Source organism: Triticum urartu, chromosome 1A (assembly GCF_056163025.1).
Source record: "Triticum urartu cultivar PI428250 chromosome 1A, HENAU_Tu73, whole genome shotgun sequence".
Taxonomy (NCBI): domain Eukaryota; kingdom Viridiplantae; phylum Streptophyta; class Magnoliopsida; order Poales; family Poaceae; genus Triticum; species Triticum urartu.
This window is the reverse complement of record NC_141873.1, coordinates 571,748,712-571,770,223: the sequence shown is the minus strand read 5'-3', so window position 1 is coordinate 571,770,223 and position 21,512 is coordinate 571,748,712. Positions and strand designations below refer to the sequence as shown.

General features: G+C 44.4%; 1 protein-coding gene, 1 long non-coding RNA gene and 1 pseudogene across 5 annotated transcripts; all 3 read right to left on the bottom strand.

Moving 5' to 3' along the window:
• Nucleotides 1-3,884: 3,884 nt before the first annotated feature.
• LOC125530767 (uncharacterized) lies at nt 3,885-7,494 on the bottom strand. Of its 4 annotated transcripts, none has more exons than XR_007292995.2 (3): nt 6,996-7,430; nt 5,475-6,249; nt 3,885-5,348 (listed from the first exon to the last, which is right to left on the bottom strand). It is a non-coding gene; the product is annotated as an uncharacterized LOC125530767 (long non-coding RNA). The 4 variants fall into 4 exon arrangements; XR_007292994.2 differs by having other exon boundaries at nt 5,475-5,703; nt 6,201-7,428; XR_007292993.2 differs by having other exon boundaries at nt 5,451-7,494.
• A 1,152-nt stretch (nt 7,495-8,646) lies between these two features.
• Nucleotides 8,647-9,959, bottom strand: LOC125539602 (uncharacterized; annotated as a pseudogene).
• A 94-nt stretch (nt 9,960-10,053) lies between these two features.
• On the bottom strand, nt 10,054-20,034 carry LOC147992886 (uncharacterized). The gene is made up of 2 exons (XM_087539169.1): nt 19,526-20,034; nt 10,054-10,731 (listed from the first exon to the last, which is right to left on the bottom strand). Exon 2 carries the CDS (start codon nt 10,627-10,629, stop codon nt 10,054-10,056), a length of 576 nt encoding a protein of 191 aa, XP_087395295.1. The 5' UTR covers nt 10,630-10,731; nt 19,526-20,034.
• Between the last annotated feature and the right edge of the window lie 1,478 nt (nt 20,035-21,512).

Here is a 21,512-nt window from a genome sequence, read left to right as displayed (position 1 = left end):
TCTGGACGACGGCGCCGCACTTGGTCTGGCTGACCTCGCTACCGGCATGTTGTACGCTCCAGTGACAACGTCGTCGCCTCTACCGCATCTGAACATTGTTGCCATGTATTCTTGAAAACGTTTCTGGAATGACTTGTGAGCTAGGCCCTGGGCCGGCATGCTTTCCGTAGCCATCTGCCCTACTTCATTGCAACTTTCAAGCTGAACAATATTTGGATGTTATTTGGTTCAAATGATTATGAAATGATGGATCTAAAAAAGTTACCAGTGATTACCATCTGGTCACGACAGTAAGCTGCATGCAGCTCAATACGTCTCTGTGCCTGCTCCTCCTATGTGAGATGTGCTGGTATAGTAGCTGGCTGACTGGCCAGGCTAGTACGTGTGTTGATGCAGTACCACTGCTTCTACGCTTGATCTGTACTTCCATCATACAGTCTGCAAAATTAAATAATTAGATAAAGCATTGTGATGAAAGCAAAGCATCTTCACGCATCGTATGATCATCGTAATAAAATAATGTAAATAAAATATACCTAAGTTGATGCACTATATCTGCTAGCGCTTTATTATCCCACTTGTGTACCCATTGAATGTTGTGTTCCGTCCAATCGTATAAACTCCAACCCCTGCCCATATTGGTTAGCCTGCAAATTATGTAACAAAGTGTGAGTTTAGTAAATTAAAAAAAGACACTAACTATTTAGGGAGGTGGAATCTTACTTATGGGTTTCCTTATCGATACGTCTTGGAAAAGGTGGTGGAATCTCTTGATAGAGACCGAACTGTCTCATTACACGCTCTGGATTGTAAGGCTCAACACACCATAGGAACAATAAGTTGCAGCGAGTCAGCCAGAATGCACTATCGCTCAAGATGCCTGCTGTGATGGGTCAAGCATCAAAGACCATTTGTATCTGCTCTTGAGTCCACGGGTTCCATATGACTTCTGCCTCATCAAGTATCTCAAACTGCTGGTGGTACATAGGGTAACAATTTTCGCAATATCTGGAGACCAATGTTTCCGTGCCTTTGTTCACCTGGTGGCCATAGTTGCACTGCTGCCCTCGCTAAAGCCGTATGGGTGTACGGGGTTTACTAAACGAGGTCGTTCTACAGGGAGGTATTCCCAGGACCACAACTGTAGAAACTCGTAGGCGACACAAAGTAATGGAGCTTTTTGTGCGAAAGAGATTTTTTGTGTGGCATCACACAAGCCTCTATATGTATGAGATAGCATGGCAGAACCGAAGCTGTATTTTGGCTGCTCGGGTAAAGGTTCATCTACCATATTCTCTGCAATGTAGATGAGACCAGGGAGAACTACGTCCCCGTGTGAATTTGGAAACATAGTCCCGAGGAGCCACAAAAAATACGCAAACAGATGTCTTTTTCTCGTCCCCTCATTAGCGAAGCTAGATATAATACGAAAGTTATCACGAAGTCAGACGAGTGGGATGCCCCGAGGGCCACTAGAACGTTGTGATTCTGGCATTTCCATCCCAAGACGGGTTGCTATATCTAATGCCCAAGATGAAGACACTCATGAAGAGACTAACGGCTCACCTCTAATTGGTAGAGCAGTGATCATAGAAATATCTTTCAGTGTAGGTGCAAGCTCCCCAAAACAAAAGTGAAAGGTGTGGGTTTCAAGTCTCCACCGGTCAACGAGGGATGTCAAAAGGGATGGGTGCGAACGTAATTGGTCGTTGCATGATGTGAGAAATGCAAAACCTTGTAGTCCATGAGCGACAAGGTGAGAAAGGAAAGAATTGTGTATTGGCCATGTTTGCTTTATGGTTCGAAGTCTGAAAGAACGATAATCATGCTTAGTATTTGGGTTCAAAAATAGGTGGCAACGGTGGCCGGCGTCATGGGCCCCCTGCCAAAGCATTGGCACTTCAGCCATAACCTGCACACAAACATACACATATAAATTATGAGGAAGACACAAATACAAATGCAAATGGAAATTAACTTAAAATATAAAGAGATACAATTTACATTAATTATCTAAAGTGAACATCACGAGTACAATAATACAAAGAGATTCAATTTAAATTTAATATAAGTACACATAACGAGTATAGATATATCAACATCATGCGGCGGTGTTGGCTCGATACGCGCATTCTCTGCGAGAATGTCCAGGACACCTGCAAACGCGGCATCGCCTTGGTTCTCCCATCTGGCTATGGTCAATGTCATTGCGATGACGCCTAGACTGCGTCGTACCTTTGCGGTTCTCATCAAGTCGGCGTTCGGAACCCATTTTAGCCCATCTGGCCACGACATTTTGTAGTTCATATCAATGCCCCAAGCCCAGAACTCACCGTTCCAAGTGTTGTACAGATTATACATGTTGAAGTATGGCGATACGTATGGCTCGACACTAATTTTTTGATCAGCAGCCGCCCGGAGAACATGACTGCAAGGGTAGCCCTCAAGTTTGGGCTTGTTACAAGTGCACTCACAGGACGTTGAGCCGAGGGTGACATCTTGCTTTTTTGACCCTCTGTGGTGACCCTTAACGTACTTGGCTCACACATTGACCTCCCACTTATTTCTAAGTGCGTCAACTTTCCTGTAGCCATGACTTTGGGACTTCTTTGCTTTCTCGTCCAAATGTCTTTGCATCTTCTCGGACCATGGCTTGTTCAATTCAACTTGTGCTTTGGCGACGGTGACCCTGTCTGCAAAGTATGATAGGGTCTTGTTCCAAGTTTCTTCAATTAGGGTTGTGATAGGCAGTGCTCGCACCCCTTTAAGAACACCATTGTACACCTCTGACATGTTGCTGGTCATTATTCCATATCGAGCCCCGGTGTCGTGAGCCTGCGCCCACTTGTCCAAATGAGGGAAATTCTCGCGGATCCACTGGCTCAAATTTATGGGTGTCCTACGACCCCTCCGGTCTTCTCTCTGCGGCAAGGCTGCGCGGTCGATCTCACCATTGATACCTACCCAGATCGCATTCATTTTGGCTTCAGTTTTTTGCATGCACATCCTCTTGAATAACTTGAACCAATCCTTGTTTTTGAATTTGGAGTAAAAGTTTGCTGCCAAATGCCTCATGCACCACCTTCCCTCTAGATCGGGCCAGCCCCACTCTTGTTCCGATGCCTCAATTATGTCAAGAGCGCTTAATAATCCAGTGTTGCGATCAGAGATGATGCAAATACCTTCATGCTCTTTCACGATACCCATCTTCATGCAGCTCAGGAACCACAACCGGCTATCTTTGTTCTCGCTCTCGACCAGTGAATATGCAATAGGAAGAAGCTGATTATTTGCATCCGCTGCAATCGCCACCAATAGTGTGCCCACTACACCACAACACTACATCCCTGACAGCTAGGTTGGTCGGGAAAACGGCTTCCACCGACAGATTGTCGGTTGGGAAAGACTATTGCCGACTGAAAGTGTCTGTTGGGGAAAGTCCAGACGGGAAAAGCCTTTCCCGACCGACATTTCTTTTCCGACCGACTGCTTGTCGGCAACAGGGTAACTTTCCCGACCAACATTCTATTGGGCCTGCAATGGGCCTTTCCCGACCAACAGTCTGTTGGGCATTCAAGAAGCCTTTCCCGACCGACTGTTCGATGGGGTTTGTATTCCCGACCGACTATCTGATGGGGTATACCATGTGGCTTTCCCAACCGATTGTCCAGCGATGTTTGTTTTCCCATCCGACTATCCAACGGGGTTTGTTTTCCCGTCCAACTTTTCGTTGGCCCTAGCATTAACTTCGACAACTGATTGTCACACAATGTTTGTTTTGCCGACCAACATCCAATAGCCCTCCCATAGCATACATTTGCATTACCAACAGAATATCAATCAAGTTATTTCATAACAATAACATGCAACTCCTCCAACAATAATGAACCATAACCAGACAATAAAAACAAATATTAACTAATTTCACATATAAATAGTTCATTCATTATTAACATAACGACCATCAAAATTTTCCCATAAACTAATGTAACTAATTAAAGAGAAAACATATGGTTCATTGTCTCAAACACAATGCGGGTTTACAAAATGATGGTAAAATGCATCTCCAACGATTCAGTCACCATTAAACAAAGGATCCCGGACCACCAGCTTCATGGTTCCTTGCCCTCTTGCATGCCTTTCCTGCAAAATAAGACAATGGCAGCATAAAACTTGTATAAAGCATAGCATTGACGAAAATTATTACTTCACAAGGTAAGCTAGTACCGAAACACCTACACAAGAAGGCACTCCATTCAAGTATAGGTAACCACTAGAAGTACACGCGTGCCTTGCCATGCCGCTTTTCATTGCGGACCTGCTTTTTTCTCTCCTATTCCTCGCGTTAAATGACTCCATGCACGTACGCATGCTGCTTGTACTTGTGGCATGGTGCACATCTATAGGGCACTCATGACAGAAGTCCAAGAACATGATATATTAATTATTCAAATAGAATATCATTAAGTCTGTTTATTGGATGCTGCACTTTAGTGTACTCAGTGGAAAGTTTTTTTTTACAGCAGAAAAAAGAATAAATTTACACCTGATCCGAGTCAGTTTACATTATGATTCGCTGGGAGAGGTTACCACCATGGGGGAATGGTTGTAGAAAAACCCGAGACTTGAAGATTTCTTTCCTTACCAGATCATCACCAATTTCCCATAACAAACAAACTATGGAAAAATAGGACATGTTACAGATGCAACATTAGTAAACAACCAAATTGGTATATGGTGAGGTAAGCGTAAACATTATTCTATATCTGCAACATCAAACATTATTAAATGAAGCTAGAACAAGGATGAAAATCCCCAGGATGCAATTGGAACACGGTTCCTGCTGACTAGTACAATACTTCCAGTTTACCTAGGAGGTATGATGAACAAATTTCTCAATACTTACAATGCTATGATAAAAGCTAATTGCAATGTTCGAAAGGAAATTCTAGTGATAGAGTAATATCAAAACCTGAAAGTACCAAGTAAAGTACCCATGCGATTTGACATATATAAGTTGCCCTTTCATATTGGCCTTTAGAAAGGACCAACGCTACCAGAGGTGGCATACAAATGACTGTAAAAAAGAAAAGCATTTTCGCAGATAATATGCTACTCCAATATCTAGGTAGCACGTAAGGCACTATGTAACTGGCAAAGACAAATGAGAATTCAGATGAGAGATATTGACGCATTGGCATGAGAGGAAGTAATCATTGAATGCAACTAAATTTCAGACAAAAGTTATTAAGCAGAGACAACAGAACTTAGATATTACATAGATGAATATTCTTTGCAGCTTGCTTGGATTTTCATCAAACACCTTGTAGGCATAGGTAAGAGAGAATCTGCACAAACAAAGATTAGAGATTCAGGGGATTAAATCAAAAGAGAGTAGGACAGAGAAAAAGTGGACAAATCAGTAGGAAGCGGGAATCATAGCACACCACCTAGTCCTAAAAATAGGGACCGACCTCACCAAGGCATGGAGCTTCTCGTGGTCACAGAGCAGCGGAGGTACCTAGTTGAATAAGTTATGTGGCCAAAAACATTTCACGGCTAGCACAAAACCTGTTAAGTATGAAGACAACACAATGATTCCTATGAAAGGAGCAGGCTGCGAGGTAGGCGGCAGACTTTATTTACCGTGGAGACTTCTGTAGGTCAGACCTCTAATAGTAGTGCACCAAAAAGTTGTAAGATCTGTGCGCAATAAAAAGATCAGGAATAAGGAACCATTTACGAAGTGCTGCATGTGTTTCTAACCCCTTGCATTTTATTCGGAGACATGCGTGCAACAAGATAGTCATTCACGGAGCAAGCATCATATATATTCTGTAGAAAAATGGTGCCTGGGTGTATAGAGGTTGATTTTAGCACATCATTCAAGTAAAAATTAATTTCAACCATTTAGAAGAATCTTTATCTTATAGCGTTATTAAACTGCAGAAAAATGCTCTGTTGATCTATTGCTTAAATCCAAATGTTTAACTGTCATTTAATATACAATTGTTCTTAACTAACAGTCCCTTCCCCTTTCATCTCATAAACTATATAAAATTGAACCCTTTCTATGCCTCACAAGTGGATCACAGGAAACGAAATAGGTGTTGCGGGAGCTGAACTTCATAGAAAACAACAAAGTTAGCAGGAATTCATGAAATCAATATCAAACGGTATATATCACTATAAGAAAATACCTTTTTGGAAATCCACACATCGTTCGAATCCCGCTGGTCAGTGGTATTCCTGGTTAGTGCTCATCAAGAAAAAGCAAGAGATTATGCAAGGAATATATTTTTGTAGATGTCAGGTTCAGTACTTTTATGATGACAACTAGGAACTAAAGGTGCTGTGCTCAATTTGTATCTTAATTTATGTGCAGAGGCAAGAGGTGAAACTGAACCAGAATCTCAAGTCTTGCTTTGCCTCCGAATGTATCATTGCTACACACATAATTATTGTTCTTGTACATGATCTCAACTTCTCACAGGGCATCATTAGCATTTTCATATATTGCACAGACTAGCCTCTCTAGGATCCCACTTTTCAAAGCCAGAACAACACTCAAGAGTCTAAACTATGGTGACAAACCAAGGTTCAGAGCAATAAATAAGTCACTAAAATCAGTAACAATGTGCAATTTTCCCCAAAGTACCATCATAGTTAAGATTTATAGCTAAGTTCTATGTTCCAAGTTTCAGCACTACACAAGTTACTTATGACAATCCACTAAGCAAATTTCTTTTGACAATCAAGGTCAACCAAATTGACCACTATGCAGAAGGTGTGCTCATGCATAACAATTACGCAGTTCTCTTCTCAAAGCACATAGTACGTGTAAATTAGCTTTCAACATCCGCAAATAACATAAGCATGCACATGTGAAAGGAAAAAACAATTCTTCAGAAGAGAAATCGTTGTCTCACTCCGAAAAAACACCAGAGGTGCTAAAGACCCACCGTCATCTTGGAAGAGGCATCTTGGAGCATTACCTTCTTGCCGGCGGCACCTCCAGGAGATAGATAAGCTTGGGCACGGACAAAAAGGGCAACCGCCGGTAGGGTTTGGACGGCAACGGCAAGACCATATGTGCGTGTAGGGCAGTGCGGTGAGCGGCGGTGAAGGGAAGGGCAAACAGATAGGAGGGGAGAATACCTGCAGACGGAGGGGGCAGCGGAGAAAGCTCCTGCCAGTGGAGGCGGCGGCAGTATGGAGTAGGGTTCCACCGGCGGCTGTGTGGAGTGGGGTCGGCGGTGGACAGGCCGGTGGGGGGAGAGAGGCTGCGGCGGTCTCACCGGCTGGAGAGCACCTGGCCGGCTGCGGGGAGCAGCGCGTGCGGCGGAGAGAGAGCCCGACCATGGGCGGCGGCGACGGATGTAGAAACTGGATTCCAGATCTGAGGGATTTGGGGGAAGAAGGGGAAAAGGGGAGGTGGCTTTGTTTCGTGGGCTGGGCTCATTTCAGCGCCAACAATTTTCACCTTCCCGCGTGAGCGACTGATCGGCCCAATTAGCCACCAACAGTTGGTCGGGAAAAATTGCCGACCGATAGTTCGATGAAAGTCCTCCTTAGGCCTTGTTCGGTTGTAGCAGAATTAATCCTCTAGTGGATTTAATCCTCTAGAGGATTGGGTGATCCCCGCTTGACACCAAAACCATTTGGGGACCAAATCCCTGCCAGTATGCAATCCACGTCACTCTCATGCATTCGGTTAGTCCCCAAGGGCACTGGACCACAGGGACAACAGTATTGACATAGATGAAGTGGTACATATAGATAACAACAATTCTCATGCATTAATGACACAGATGCAGATTGAAGTGACAATAACACTGACAGTTTAAAACACTTATTATCCCAACAATAACAACAATTCTAAGATTTGAACAGGGCACAAATACTAACAAAAATAATAGCAATTTGGAGCATACATAATATATAATATGTTGAATAGACCACAAGAGCTTAATTATCAGTTCCTCCCAAATTCTTCCACGCTACAGTCAGTCGTTTCAAAAATAGTGTTTAGTTTTTCTACAAATATCACATGGACAAAACCCAGCGAATAGATATGAAGCCTTCCACTGAAAAGCACACACAAATAGATCCAAGTCGCGGCACCTTCGCTCTTCTTCTGGAGCATTCTTATGTAGAACTCCTGCTTTTTGAAACCATTCAAACCCAAAATTAGTTTGAGAGTGAAATACTTGGCAGTTTTATTTCCAGGAATGGAAACAATGAGAAAAACATACATAAACAGTAGGTAAATCAATCTCTATCCTCTTATCTATGTTAAAAGCATCCCTTTTTATTTTCTAGGGACAAGGCATCATAGCAGTTTGGAAATAGACAATTACTACAACCACAAGAAAATCAGCCTAGCCTAGCTACAACACAAGCACTTGTCAACCTGTGTCGATACATCAAGCAATCATTTGAAAAAAGGTTGTATTATTCAAGCAAAGTATTCCTATAACCAGTCAGTCTAATAGTTTGCAAAAGAACTTCATAAATATATTTAAAACAACTATCCATTTCAGCAGAAAATAATGTCTTTACAGCAGCAGCAGCAGCAGCAACATGGACTAAATGGCTAGCAAGGAGTTTAGTAACATGCACTAATTGAAAAGAGGAGTACTTGAGTTATTCCATTTCAGCTCTCAGCCACATAAGAGCAGTCTCCGGTCTGGCACTCATGAAAATCTCTCGGTTCTCGAGGATCTTGAAGACTCGGAAAGCCTTGACTTCTTCTTCAAGTGTGATCTCCATTGTTTTCAGCAGATCAATGCAGTTTTTGATAGAGTACTCATCCACGACCCTTGGCTTATTCCTCTCATCCTCCACCTGCTTCGTCCTTATTTCCAAGTACTTCTCCATCATTGCAGCCACATCACCATTCGCCCCCTCCTTCTCTTTGGTTCTTTCTCTTCTCCATTTCTTGAGGGTGCAGTAGCCAAATTTGGTTGAGTTTGCTGGGGCTCCACAGCAATGTTTTCTTGCACGTAAACCTCCTCAACATCTTCATCGATCTGCACCCTTTCTCCTCCAAGATTCTCACCATCAGCTGATGTTTCTCCTTGATTCTTGCCAGCTCCTCCAAGATTCTCGAGATCTGATTGGGTTGAGCAATGTGATGACTCGATAGAGGTGAAGTTATATGTCCCTTCTGCAGTTTGGCCTACAAGTTAAAGTGACAATCAAATATAAGATTTCAAACTAGAAGAGTAAACAAACATAAAACAATGAAATGAGTATATGAATGAAGTTGATAACTAACCATCATGCAATTCTCCCAAAGCTTCAAAAAGAGGGAAGGCTTTTGTCTTGAACTTTCCAGCTTTAGGGTGTGACTACATAGTTGACAAGAAAATGATATTAGAGCATGCAACAAGTAATGAAACTTTTAGGGAATAACAATGACATTCTTACTATGATGATGTTTTTCCAAAGTGGTGGATCCGCTAGAATCCTGCACTGTCGGTCGTCCCATGAAACGCCGCTTTGCTTCCTTATCTCTTTGATCATCTTGTATTCTTTTTTCAACTCTTTTTCCTTTTCTTGGATTTTCTTCTTCTCGTACCTAGCATAAGGATTCTTTTGGTGGAATTTCTTCACTATCGTATTCCATGCTTCTGAGCTCCATCCATTTTGACCCTTATGTTCAGGTGTATCATGCTCATGAAGCAAGTCCACAAGATCTTTCTCAAGGCTTGCATTCCATTGTGCTCTATCTTCTGCATTTCCACATTGTATGTTAATGTACCTTTTTCTATCTTAACTATTTTGGTTTTAAGCAAATAAAGTCCCGACAAGAGAAATAAAGTCATGGCTAGTTTATTACCTTTGGGAGACCCTCTCCTCCTCTTTGTCACACTTCTTGTAGGAGGTGATGCTCTATCCCTTTCGACAGCTTTTTTGAGGAGGCTCAACCTTGTTGACCCTCGAGCAGTCATCATAGTGACTTCTGAACAATATTCATGACATGAACAACAGAAAAAAAAACATAAACTTCTACACTATACTTATTACTACTACACTACAAATGACAAGTTATGCATGTCGATAATTAGCCCACATTTGATGAGCAATGGCATCTCTAAGGTTGTCGCCTTCATGGTTGATTTGATGATTTTGAGGAATATCACCGTCAGGAAGATCAACAAAATTCATGACAGGTATATTGTTTGGTTGGTTATCTAACCAACGCTCATCTCCTTTTTCAGATCGGATGATGTTATGTAAGATTGCCTCCGCTGGTGGTAGCTTGACTTGGTTCTCTATTCGATGATGCGTGCCCACTTTTAGGATTGGGAACCGCTTCTTCAAGATTCCTAATCCCCGTTCGACGTGATTTCGTAACACGGCATGCCGGAGATTGAATAGCTCCCTGTGATTTTGGGGTCGACGGCGACCGCGTGCAAACTCCTTCAGATGGTACCGAACACCATGATACGGTGCCAAGAAGAAAGGTGTGTTGGCATAACCACCATCAACCAGATAAAACTTGCCCGGAGGTACATGAAACCCACTATTAAGTGCTGACCGGAGAACTTTAGCATCGGTAGCAGATCCCTCCCAGCCACAAGAAATGAAGGTGAAGTTCAGGTCGAAGTCGCACACGACCATAACATTATGGCTTAGGGTCCCTTTCCAATTTCTGAATGGTGCGGCTTTTTCTCCTGAAATTGTTATGGGAACATGTGTCCCATCAATTGCCCCAATGCAGTTCTGCAATGAAATACTATAACTTAGCACCTATAACATGAAGAGTAAGTTATCGATGTGGATCATGTTGGGGAACGTTGCAGAAAACAAAAAATTTCCTACTCGTTTCACCAAGATCCATCTAGGAGTTCATCTAGCAACGAGACATCGGATGCATCTACATACCTTTGTAGATCGCGTGCGGAAGCGTTCAAAGAACGGTGATGATGTAGTCGAACACGACGTGATCCAAATCACCGATGACCAAGCGCCGAACAGACGGCACCTCCGCGTTCAACACACGTACGGGACGGGAGACGTCTCCTCCTTCTTGATCCAACAAGGGGGAAGGAGAGGTTGATGAAGATCCAGCAGCACGACGGCGTGGTGGTGGATGCAGGGCGTCACAGTAGCAGGGCTTCGCCTATACTACAAGAGAGAGACGTAACGGGGAGAGAGGGAGGCGCCAGGGGCTGGTGTATCAAGTCCCTCCTCTCCCCCACTATATATAGGGGTGCTAGGGGGGCGCCGGCCCTAGGAGATGGAATCTCCTAGGGGGGGGCGGCGGCCAAGGGTGGGGGGCTTGCCCCCCAGGCAAGGGGGCGCCCCCTTTAGGGTTTCCCCTCAACCCTAGCCGCATGGGCCCTAGGGGAGTGGCGCCCCAGCCCACTTTGGGCTGGGTTCCCTCCCACTTCAGCCCATGGGGCCCCCCGGGATAGGTGGCCCCACCCGGTGGACCCCCGGGACCCTTCCGGTGGTCCCCGTACAATACCGGTGACCCCGAAACTTGTCCCGATGGCCGAAATAGCACTTCCTATATATAATTCTTTACCTCCGGACCATTCCGGAACTCCTCGTGACGTCCGGGATCTCATCCGGGACTCCGAACAACATTCGGGTTACTGCATATACATATCTTCACAACCCTAGCGTCACCGAACCTTAAGTGTGTAGACCCTACGGGTTCGGGAGACAAGCAGACATGACCGAGACGACTCTCCGGTCAATAACCAACAGCGGGATCTGGATACCCATGTTGGCTCCCACATGCTCCACGATGATCTCATCGGATGAACCACGATGTCGAGGATTCAATTAACCCTGTATGCAATTCCCTTTGTCAATCGATATGTTACTTGCCCGAGATTCGATCGTCGGTATCCCAATACCTCGTTCAATCTCGTTACCGGCAAGTCACTTTACTCGTACCGTAATGCATGATCCCGTGACCAGACACTTGGTCACTTTGAGCTCATTATGATGATGCATTACCGAGTGGGCCCAGTGATACCTCTCCGTCATACGGAGTGACAAATCCCAGTCTTGATCCATGTCAACCCAATAGACACTTTCGGAGATACCCGTAGTCTACCTTTATAGTAACCCAGTTACGTTGTGACGTTTGGTATACCCAAAGCACTCCTACGGTATCCGGGAGTTACACGATCTCATGGTCTAAGGAAAAGATACTTGACATTGGAAAACTCTAGCAAACGAACTATACGATCTTGTGCTATGTTTAGGATTGGGTCTTGTCCATCACATCATTCTCCTAATGATGTGATCTCGTTATCAATGACATCCAGTGTCCATAGTCAGGAAACCATGACTATCTGTTGATCAACGAGCTAGTCAACTAGAGGCTTACTAGGGACATGTTGGTGTCTGTTATTCACACATGTATTACGATTTCCGGATAACAAAATTATAGCATGAATAAAGACAATTATCATGAACAAGGAAATATAATAATAATGCTTTTATTATTGCCTCTAGGGCATATTTCCAACAGTCTCCCACTTGCACTAGAGTCAATAATCTAGTTACATTGTGATGAATCGAACACCCATGGAATTCTGGTGTTGATCATGTTTTGCTCTAGGGAGAGGTTTAGTCAACGGATCTGCTACATTCAGGTCCGTATGTACTTTACAAATATCTATGTCTCCATCTTGAACATTTTCACGAATGGAGTTGAAGCGACGCTTGATGTGCCTTGTCTTCTTGTGAAACCTGGGCTCCTTGGCAAGTGCAATAGCTCCAGTGTTGTCACAGAAGAGTTTGATTGACCCCGACGCATTGGGTATGACTCCTAGGTCGGTGATGAACTCCTTCACCCATATTGCTTCATGTGCTGCCTCCGAGGCTGCCATGTACTCCGCTTCACATGTAGATCCCGCCACGACGCTTTGCTTGCAACTGCACCAGCTTACTGCCCCACCATTCAAAATATACACATATCCGGTTTGTGACTTAGAGTCATCCAGATCTGTGTCGAAGCTAGCGTCGACGTAACCCTTTACGACGAGCTCTTCGTCACCTCCATAAACGAGAAACATTTCCTTAGTCCTTTTCAGGTACTTCAGGATATTCTTGACCGCTGTCCAGTGTTCCTTGCCGGGATTACTTTGGTACCTTCCTACCAAACTTACGGCAAGGTTTACATCAGGTCTGGTACACAGCATGGCATACATAATAGAACCTATGGCTGATGCATAGGGGATGACGCTCATCTCTTCTATATCTTCTGCCGTGGTCGGACATTGAGCTGAGCTCAATTTCATACCTTGTAACACAGGCAAGAACCCCTTCTTAGATTGATCCATATTGAACTTCTTCAATATCTTGTCAAGATATGTGCTTTGTGAAAGACCTATGAGGCGTCTCGATCTATCTCTATAGATTTTGATGCCTAATATATAAGCAGCTTCTCCAAGGTCCTTCATTGAAAAACTCTTATTCAAGTAGGCCTTGATGCTGTCCAAGAGTTCTATATCATTTCCCATCAATAGTATGTCATCTACATATAATATGAGAAATGCTACAGAGCTCCCACTCACTTTCTTGTAAACGCAGGCTTCTCCATAAGTCTGCGTAAACCCAAACGCTTTGATAATCTCATCAAAGCGAATGTTCCAACTCCGAGATGCTTGCACCAACCCATAAATCGAGCTTTGGAGCTTGCACACCTTGTCAGCATTCTTAGGATCGACAAAACCTTCCGGCTGCATCATATACAATTCTTCCTTAAGGAAACCATTAAGGAATGCCGTTTTGACGTCCATTTGCCATATTTCATAATCGTAGAATGCGGCAATTGCTAACATGATTCGGACGGACTTCAGCTTCGCTACCGGTGAGAAAGTCTCATCGTAGTCAACCCCTTGAACTTGTCGATAACCCTTAGCAACAAGCCGAGCTTTATAGATAGTCATATTACCATCCGCGTCTATCTTCTTCTTAAAGATCCATTTATTTTCTATGGCTCGCCGATCATCGGGCAAGTCAGTCAAAGTCCATACTTCGTTTTCATACATGGATCCTATCTCGGATTTCATGGCTTCTAGCCATTTGTCGGAATCTGGGCCCGCCATCGCTTCTTCATAGTTCGAAGGTTCACCGTTGTCTAACAACATGATTTCCAAGACAGGGTTGCCATACCACTCTGGTGCAGAACGTGTCCTTGTGGACCTTCGAATTTCAGTAGGAGCTTGATCAGAAGTATCTTGATCATTATCATTAACTTCCTCTCTAGTCGGTGCAGGCACCTCAGGAACATTTTCTTGAGTTGCGCCATTTTCCGGTTCAAGAGGTAATACTTCATCAAGTTCTACTTTCCTCCCACTTACTTCTTTCGAGAGAAACTCTTTCTCTAGAAAGGACCCATTCTTGGCAACAAAGATCTTGCCTTCGGATCTGAGGTAGAAGGTGTACCCAATAGTTTCTTTTGGGTATCCTATGAAGACGCATTTTTCCGACTTGGGTTCGAGCTTTTCAGGTTGAAGTTTCTTGACATAAGCATCGCATCCCCAAACTTTTAGAAACGACAGCTTAGGTTTCTTCCCAAACCATAATTCATACGGTGTCGTCTCAACGGATTTCGACGGAGCCCTATTTAAAGTGAATGCGGCAGTCTCTAAAGCATAGCCCCAAAAATATAGCAGTAAATCAGTAAGAGACATCATAGATCGCACCATATCTAATAGAGTGCGATTACGACGTTCGGACACACCGTTACGCTGAGGTGTTCCAGGCGGCGTGAGTTGTGAAACTATTCCACATTTTCTTAAGTGTGTGCCAAATTCGTGACTCAAGTATTCTCCTCCACGATCTGATCGTAGAAACTTGATTTTCCTGTCACGTTGATTTTCAACCTCACTCTGAAATTCCTTGAACTTTTCAAAGGTTTCAGACTTGTGTTTCATTAAGTAGATATACCCATATCTACTCAAGTCATCAGTGAGGGTGAGAACATAACGATAGCCACCGCGAGCCTCAACACTCATTGGACCGCACACATCAGTATGTATGATTTCCAATAAGTTGGTTGCTCACTCCATTGTTCCTGAGAACAGAGTCTTGGTCATTTTACCCATAAGGCATGGTTCGCATGTGTCAAATGATTCATAATCAAGAGACTCTAAAAGTCCATCTGCATGGAGCTTCTTCATGCGTTTGACACCTATGTGACCAAGGCGGCAGTGCCACAAGTATGTGGGACTATCATTATCAACCTTACATCTTTTGGTACTCACATTATGAACATGTGTAGTATTACGTTCGAGATTCATAAAGAATAAACCATTCACCATAGGAGCATGACCATAAAACATATCTCTCATATAAATAGAACAACCATTATTCTCGGATTTAAATGAGTAGCCATCTCGAATTAAACGAGATCCCGATACAATGTTCATGCTCAAAGCTGGCACTAAATAACAATTATTAAGGTTTAAAACTAATCCCGAAGGTAGATATAGAGGTAGCGTGCCGACGGCGATCACATTGACCTTGGAACCATTCCCGACGCGCATCGTCACCTCGTCCTTTGCCAGTTTCTGCTTATTCCGCAGCCCCTGCTTTGAGTTACAAATGTGAGCAACTGCACCGGTATCAAATACCCAGGAGCTACTACGGAAACTAGTAAGGTACACATCAATTACATGTATATCACATATACCTTTTGTTTTGCTGGCCTTCTTGTCTGCTAAGTATTTAGGGCAGTTCCGCTTCCAGTGACCGCTTCCCTTGCAATAAAAGCACTCAGTCTCGGGCTTGGGTCCATTCTTTGGCTTCTTCCCGGCAGCTTGCTTGCCGAGCGCGGCAACCTCCTTGCCGTCCTTCTTGAAGTTCTTTTTACCCTTGCCTTTCTTGAACTTAGTGGTTTTATTGACCATCAACACTTGATGTTCCTTCTTGACTTCTACCTCCGCTGATTTCAGCATTGAGAACAACTCAGGAATGGTCTTTTGCATCCCCTGCATGTTGAAGTTCATCACAAAGCTCTTGTAGCTTGGTGGAAGCGACTGGAGGATTCTGTCAATGACCGCATCATCCGGGAGATTAACTCCCAGCTGAGACAAGCGGTTATGTAACCCAGACATAGTGAGTATGTGCTCACTGACAGAACTATTTTCCTCCATCTTACAGCTAAAGAACTTATCGGAGACTTCATATCTCTCGATCCGGGCATGAGCTTGAAAAACCATTTTCAGCTCTTCGAACATCTCATATGCTCCATGTCTCTCAAAACGCTTTTGGAGCCCCGGCTCTAAGCTGTAAAGCATGCCGCACTGAACGAGGGAGTAGTTGTCAACACGTGTCTGCCAAGCGTTCATAACGTCTTGGTTCTGTGGGACGGGAGCTTCACCCAGCGGTGCTTGTAGGACATAATCTTTCTTGGCAGCTATGAGGATGATCCTTAGGTTCCGGACCCAGTCCGTATAGTTGCTGCCATCATCTTTCAGCTTGGTTTTCTCTAGGAACGCGTTGAAGTTGAGGACTACGTGGGCCATTTGATCTACAAGACATATTGTAAAATATTTTAGACTAAGTTCATGATAATTAAGTTCATCTAATCAAATTATTAATGAACTCCCACTTAGATTAGACATCCCTCTAGTCATCTAAGTATTACATGATCCGAGTTAACTAGGCCGTGTCCGATCATCACGTGAGACGGACTAGTCAACATCGGTGAACATCTTCATGTTGATCGTATCTTCTATACGACTCATGCTCGACCTTTCGGTCTTCTGTGTTCCGAGGCCATGTCTGTACATGCTAGGCTCGTCAAGTCAACCTAAGTGTTTGCATGTGTAAATCTGTCTTACACCCGTTGTATGTGAATGTCTGAATAAAACACCCGATCATCACGTGGTGTTTTGAAACAGCGAACTGTCGCAACGGTGCACAGTTAGGGGGAACACTTCTTGAATTAGTATGAGGGATCATCTTATTTACTACCGTCGTTCTAAGTAAACAAGATGCAAAACATGATAAACATCACATGCAATCAAATAATAAACGTGACATGATATGGCCAATATCACATAGCTCCTTTGATCTCCATCTTGGGGCTCCATGATCATCTTGTCACCGGCTTGACACCATGATCTCCATCATCATGATCTCCATCATCGTGTCTCCATGAAGTTGCTCGCCAACTATTACTTCTACTACTATGGCTAACGCATTTAGCAATAAAGTAAAGTAATTTACATGGCGTTTCTCAATGACACGCAGGTCATATAAAAGAATAAAGACAACTCCTATGGCTCCTGCCGGTTGTCATACTCATCGACATGCAAGTCGTGATTCCTATTACAATAGCATGAACATCTCATACATCACATATAGATCATTCATCATTCATCACAACTTTGGCCATATCATATCACAAACCACTTGCTGCAAAAACAAGTTAGACGTCCTCTAATTGTTGTTGCAAGTTTTACGTGGCTGAATTAGGGTTCTAGCAAGAACGTCTTCTTACCTACGTTAAAGCCACAACGTGATTTGTCAACTTCTATTTACCCTTCATAAGGACCCTGTTCATCGAATCCGCTCTAACTAAGTGGGAGAGACAGACACCCGCCAGCCACCTTATGCAACTAGTGCATGTTAGTCGGTGGAACCGGTCTCACGTAAGCGTACGTGTAAGGTTGGTCCGGGCCGCTTCATCCCACAATGCCGCTGAAGCAAGAAAAGACTAGTAGCGGCAAGAAAGTTGAAAAATCTACGCCCACAACAAATTGTGTTCTACTCGCGCAAGAAGAACTACGCATAGACCTAGCTCATGATGCCACTGTTGGGGAACGTTGCAGAAAACAAAAATTTTCCTACTCGTTTCACCAAGATCCATCGAGGAGTTCATCTAGCAACGAGACATCGGATGCATCTACATACCTTTGTAGATCGCGTGCGGAAGCGTTCAAAGAACGGTGATGATGTAGTCGAACACGACGTGATCCAAATCACCGATGACCAAGCGCCGAACGGACGGCACCTCCGCGTCCAACACACGTACGGGACGGGAGACGTCTCCTCCTTCTTGATCCAGCAAGGGGGAAGGAGAGGTTGATGAAGATCCAGCAGCACGACGGCGTGGTGGTGGATGCAGGGCGTCACAGTAGCAGGGCTTCACCTATACTACGAGAGAGAGACGTAACGGGGAGAGAGGGAGGCGCCAGGGGCTGGTGTATCAAGTCCCTCCTCTCCCCCACTATATATAGGGGTGCTAGGGGGGCGCCGGCCCTAGGAGATGGAATCTCCTAGGGGGGGGCGGCGGCCAAGGGTGGGGGGCTTGCCCCCCAAGCAAGGGGGCGCCCCCTTTAGGGTTTCCCCTCAACCCTAGCCGCATGGGCCCTAGGGGAGTGGCGCCCCAGCCCACTTTGGGCTGGGTTCCCTCCCACTTCAGCCCATGGGGCCCCGGGATAGGTGGCCCCACCCGGTGGACCCCCGGGACCGTTCCGGTGGTCCCGGTACAATACCGGTGACCCCGAAACTTGTCCCGATGGCCGAAACAGCACTTCCTATATATAATTCTTTACCTCCGAACCATTCCGGAACTCCTCCTAACGTCCGGGATCTCATCTGGGACTCCGAACAACATTCGGGTTACTACATATACATATCTTCACAACCCTAGCGTCACCGAACCTTAAGTGTGTAGACCCTACGGGTTCGGGAGACAAGCAGACATGACCGAGACGACTCTCCGGTCAATAACCAACAGCGGGATCTGGATACCCATGTTGGCTCCCACATGCTCCACGATGATCTCATCGGATGAACCACGATGTCGAGGATTCAATTAACCCTGTATGCAATTCCCTTTGTCAATCGATATGTTACTTGCCCGAGATTCGATCGTCGGTATCCCAATACCTCGTTCAATCTCGTTACCGGCAAGTCACTTTACTCGTACCGTAATGCATGATCCCGTGACCAGACACTTGGTCACTTTGAGCTCATTATGATGATGCATTACCGAGTGGGCCCAGTGATACCTCTCCGTCATACGGAGTGACAAATCCCAGTCTTGATCCATGTCAACCCAATAGACACTTTCGGAGATACCCGTAGTCTACCTTTATAGTCACCCAGTTACGTTGTGACGTTTGGTATACCCAAAGCACTCCTACGGTATCCGGGAGTTACACGATCTCATGGTCTAAGGAAAAGATACTTGACATTGGAAAACTCTAGCAAACGAACTATACGATCTTGTGCTATGTTTAGGATTGGGTCTTGTCCATCACATCATTCTCCTAATGATGTGATCTCGTTATCAATGACATCCAGTGTCCATAGTCAGGAAACCATGACTATCTGTTGATCAACGAGCTAGTCAACTAGAGGCTTACTAGGGACATGTTGGTGTCTGTTATTCACACATGTATTACGATTTCCGGATAACACAATTATAGCATGAATAAATACAATTATCATGAACAAGGAAATATAATAATAATGCTTTTATTATTGCCTCTAGGGCATATTTCCAACAGATCAAAATTGGCGAAGCAAAAACCTGAAAATAAGGAAAGAATCTCGTGTCCGACTGAATCTTCGGATGCACTTGACTGGGATTTGGAGGCTTCAAAAATGCTTGGAGAGAATAGGGATGATGTCAAAGAAATTCTTCATTTGCCAATGGAAAGTATCCCCGCTGTGACCAAACCGAACTTGAAGGTCTTCAAATGAAGAATTATGGGATAACATCCACAGAAATGATGCTAGTTTCTCTTCGACTTTAATTCTGGTATCTTTCACCAACTTCTCCCTTCGAAGATAATTAGCCAAAGATTTGAAGATACGCGGCTCCATCCTAAATGCTACCCGACAGTTTTTGACGTGCCCTTCGAGTAACTCCTTAACAAACATCTCTCCTGTTAGCGATGATGTATGACGCGGAATCCTCCGCTCCCTAAGAGCAACTCCATCGGTCTCTACCAAATGTAGTGCAGGGAAAACAATTAACATCATTTCGTCATCCTCCTCCTCCCTCTTCCTAACACGATCCCTCATTTCAGGATCCATTCCAAGTCTAAAGAAGAAAAATGTGGCTAGTTATTACTACTACACCAAAACAGTAAGAGTGCAAGTTGTACAAACAAACGGTTTACCAAAAAAACAACTGCAGTAAGAGCTAAAATTCTTCAACAACTACAATGTCTAGTAATGTAAGATATTAACATAGCTCTCAGCTTACCAAAAAAACAGTTTGTAACACAGATCTATCGACCAAGCAATAATAACCAACAGTACATGAATAAGGAGAAGATTAAAACAAGAGGATTAATCTACCTTGTCCTTCACGATGCTGCCCAATTCAGGGTCTTGCTGCAGCTGTGAGGCGGCGAAGCTAGCTTATATCTGGCATCATCAAAATATCTGGCATTGGAACATCATCTAACAAAAAGGACAACGCTAGAAAAAAGGACAACTGCAATGTGTACCAATGAAGAACAGATGATGATCACACACCATGAAGAGAACAATTATATAATCTACCAATGATCATACCCGAAGTATCTTTTGTTCGGACATAAAAAATCTTTGGAAGTATGTGCTCTGCTGCTAACAGAGATTAGGTTCACATACTACATTTTGGGACGAACATCATACTGTACTATCAGCAGCCAGCAACAAAAACAACATGCATTGTTGTTCCTCCAGATTAGATAGTCCTTCTTTATACCAAGAGATAGACTAACAATTATACTACTACTACAATAATTATGTCGAGAAAAATAAAACAAATCCAAATTACTAACACCAAATCATACTGTTGACTCCAGTACAGAGTAACCTGCTGACTCCATTTACTAACACAAAATTGTACTGCTGACTCTAGTACAAATTACTAACAACGGGAAGACAGATCTTGACGACCATATTCGGGAAGAAAAATCATGAAATAACAATTGATGCTAGTTCCTAGGAAACCCCAAGAAAAGTCTCGACCTTGACGACCACATTCGGGAAGACAGATCAATATTTGTCTAGGTTTTCATGGAGGGGGCAAATCAGTGCTGCTAGAGAGAAAGGCGGTGGGAGGGAGGGAGGGGGAGGAGGGAGAGAGAGAACTAACCAGAGATCTCCTCGCCTGCAGCAACCACTTCTCCGGAGCTAGGGTTCCGGCCGCGGGACCGCGGCAAGGGGGCGGCGGGGGAGATGGGACAATCAGAGGCTAGGGTTCCGGCGGGCTTCGTGGCAGGTCGTCGAAGCAGGAGGGCACCCTCCTCCTCCGGGTAGGTTGCGCCGCCGCCGTCCACTCGTCCCCGCTGCCTCCTTGCCGCCGCTTCTGTCGCTCGGGAGAGATGAGACGAGCGCCTCGCTCGGGGATTCCTTCCACGGGGTGCTAGTGGATGATTTTTTCCGCGTGGGTTTGGAGAGGTTTGGGCCAGGGAAATACAACGCGGGGCTTAACCGAACGAGAAAAACTGGATGGGCCGGGTTTATTCCCCGGCGGGGGTAATCCCTGCGGACCCGAGTGGATTGGACCTAAAACCTCG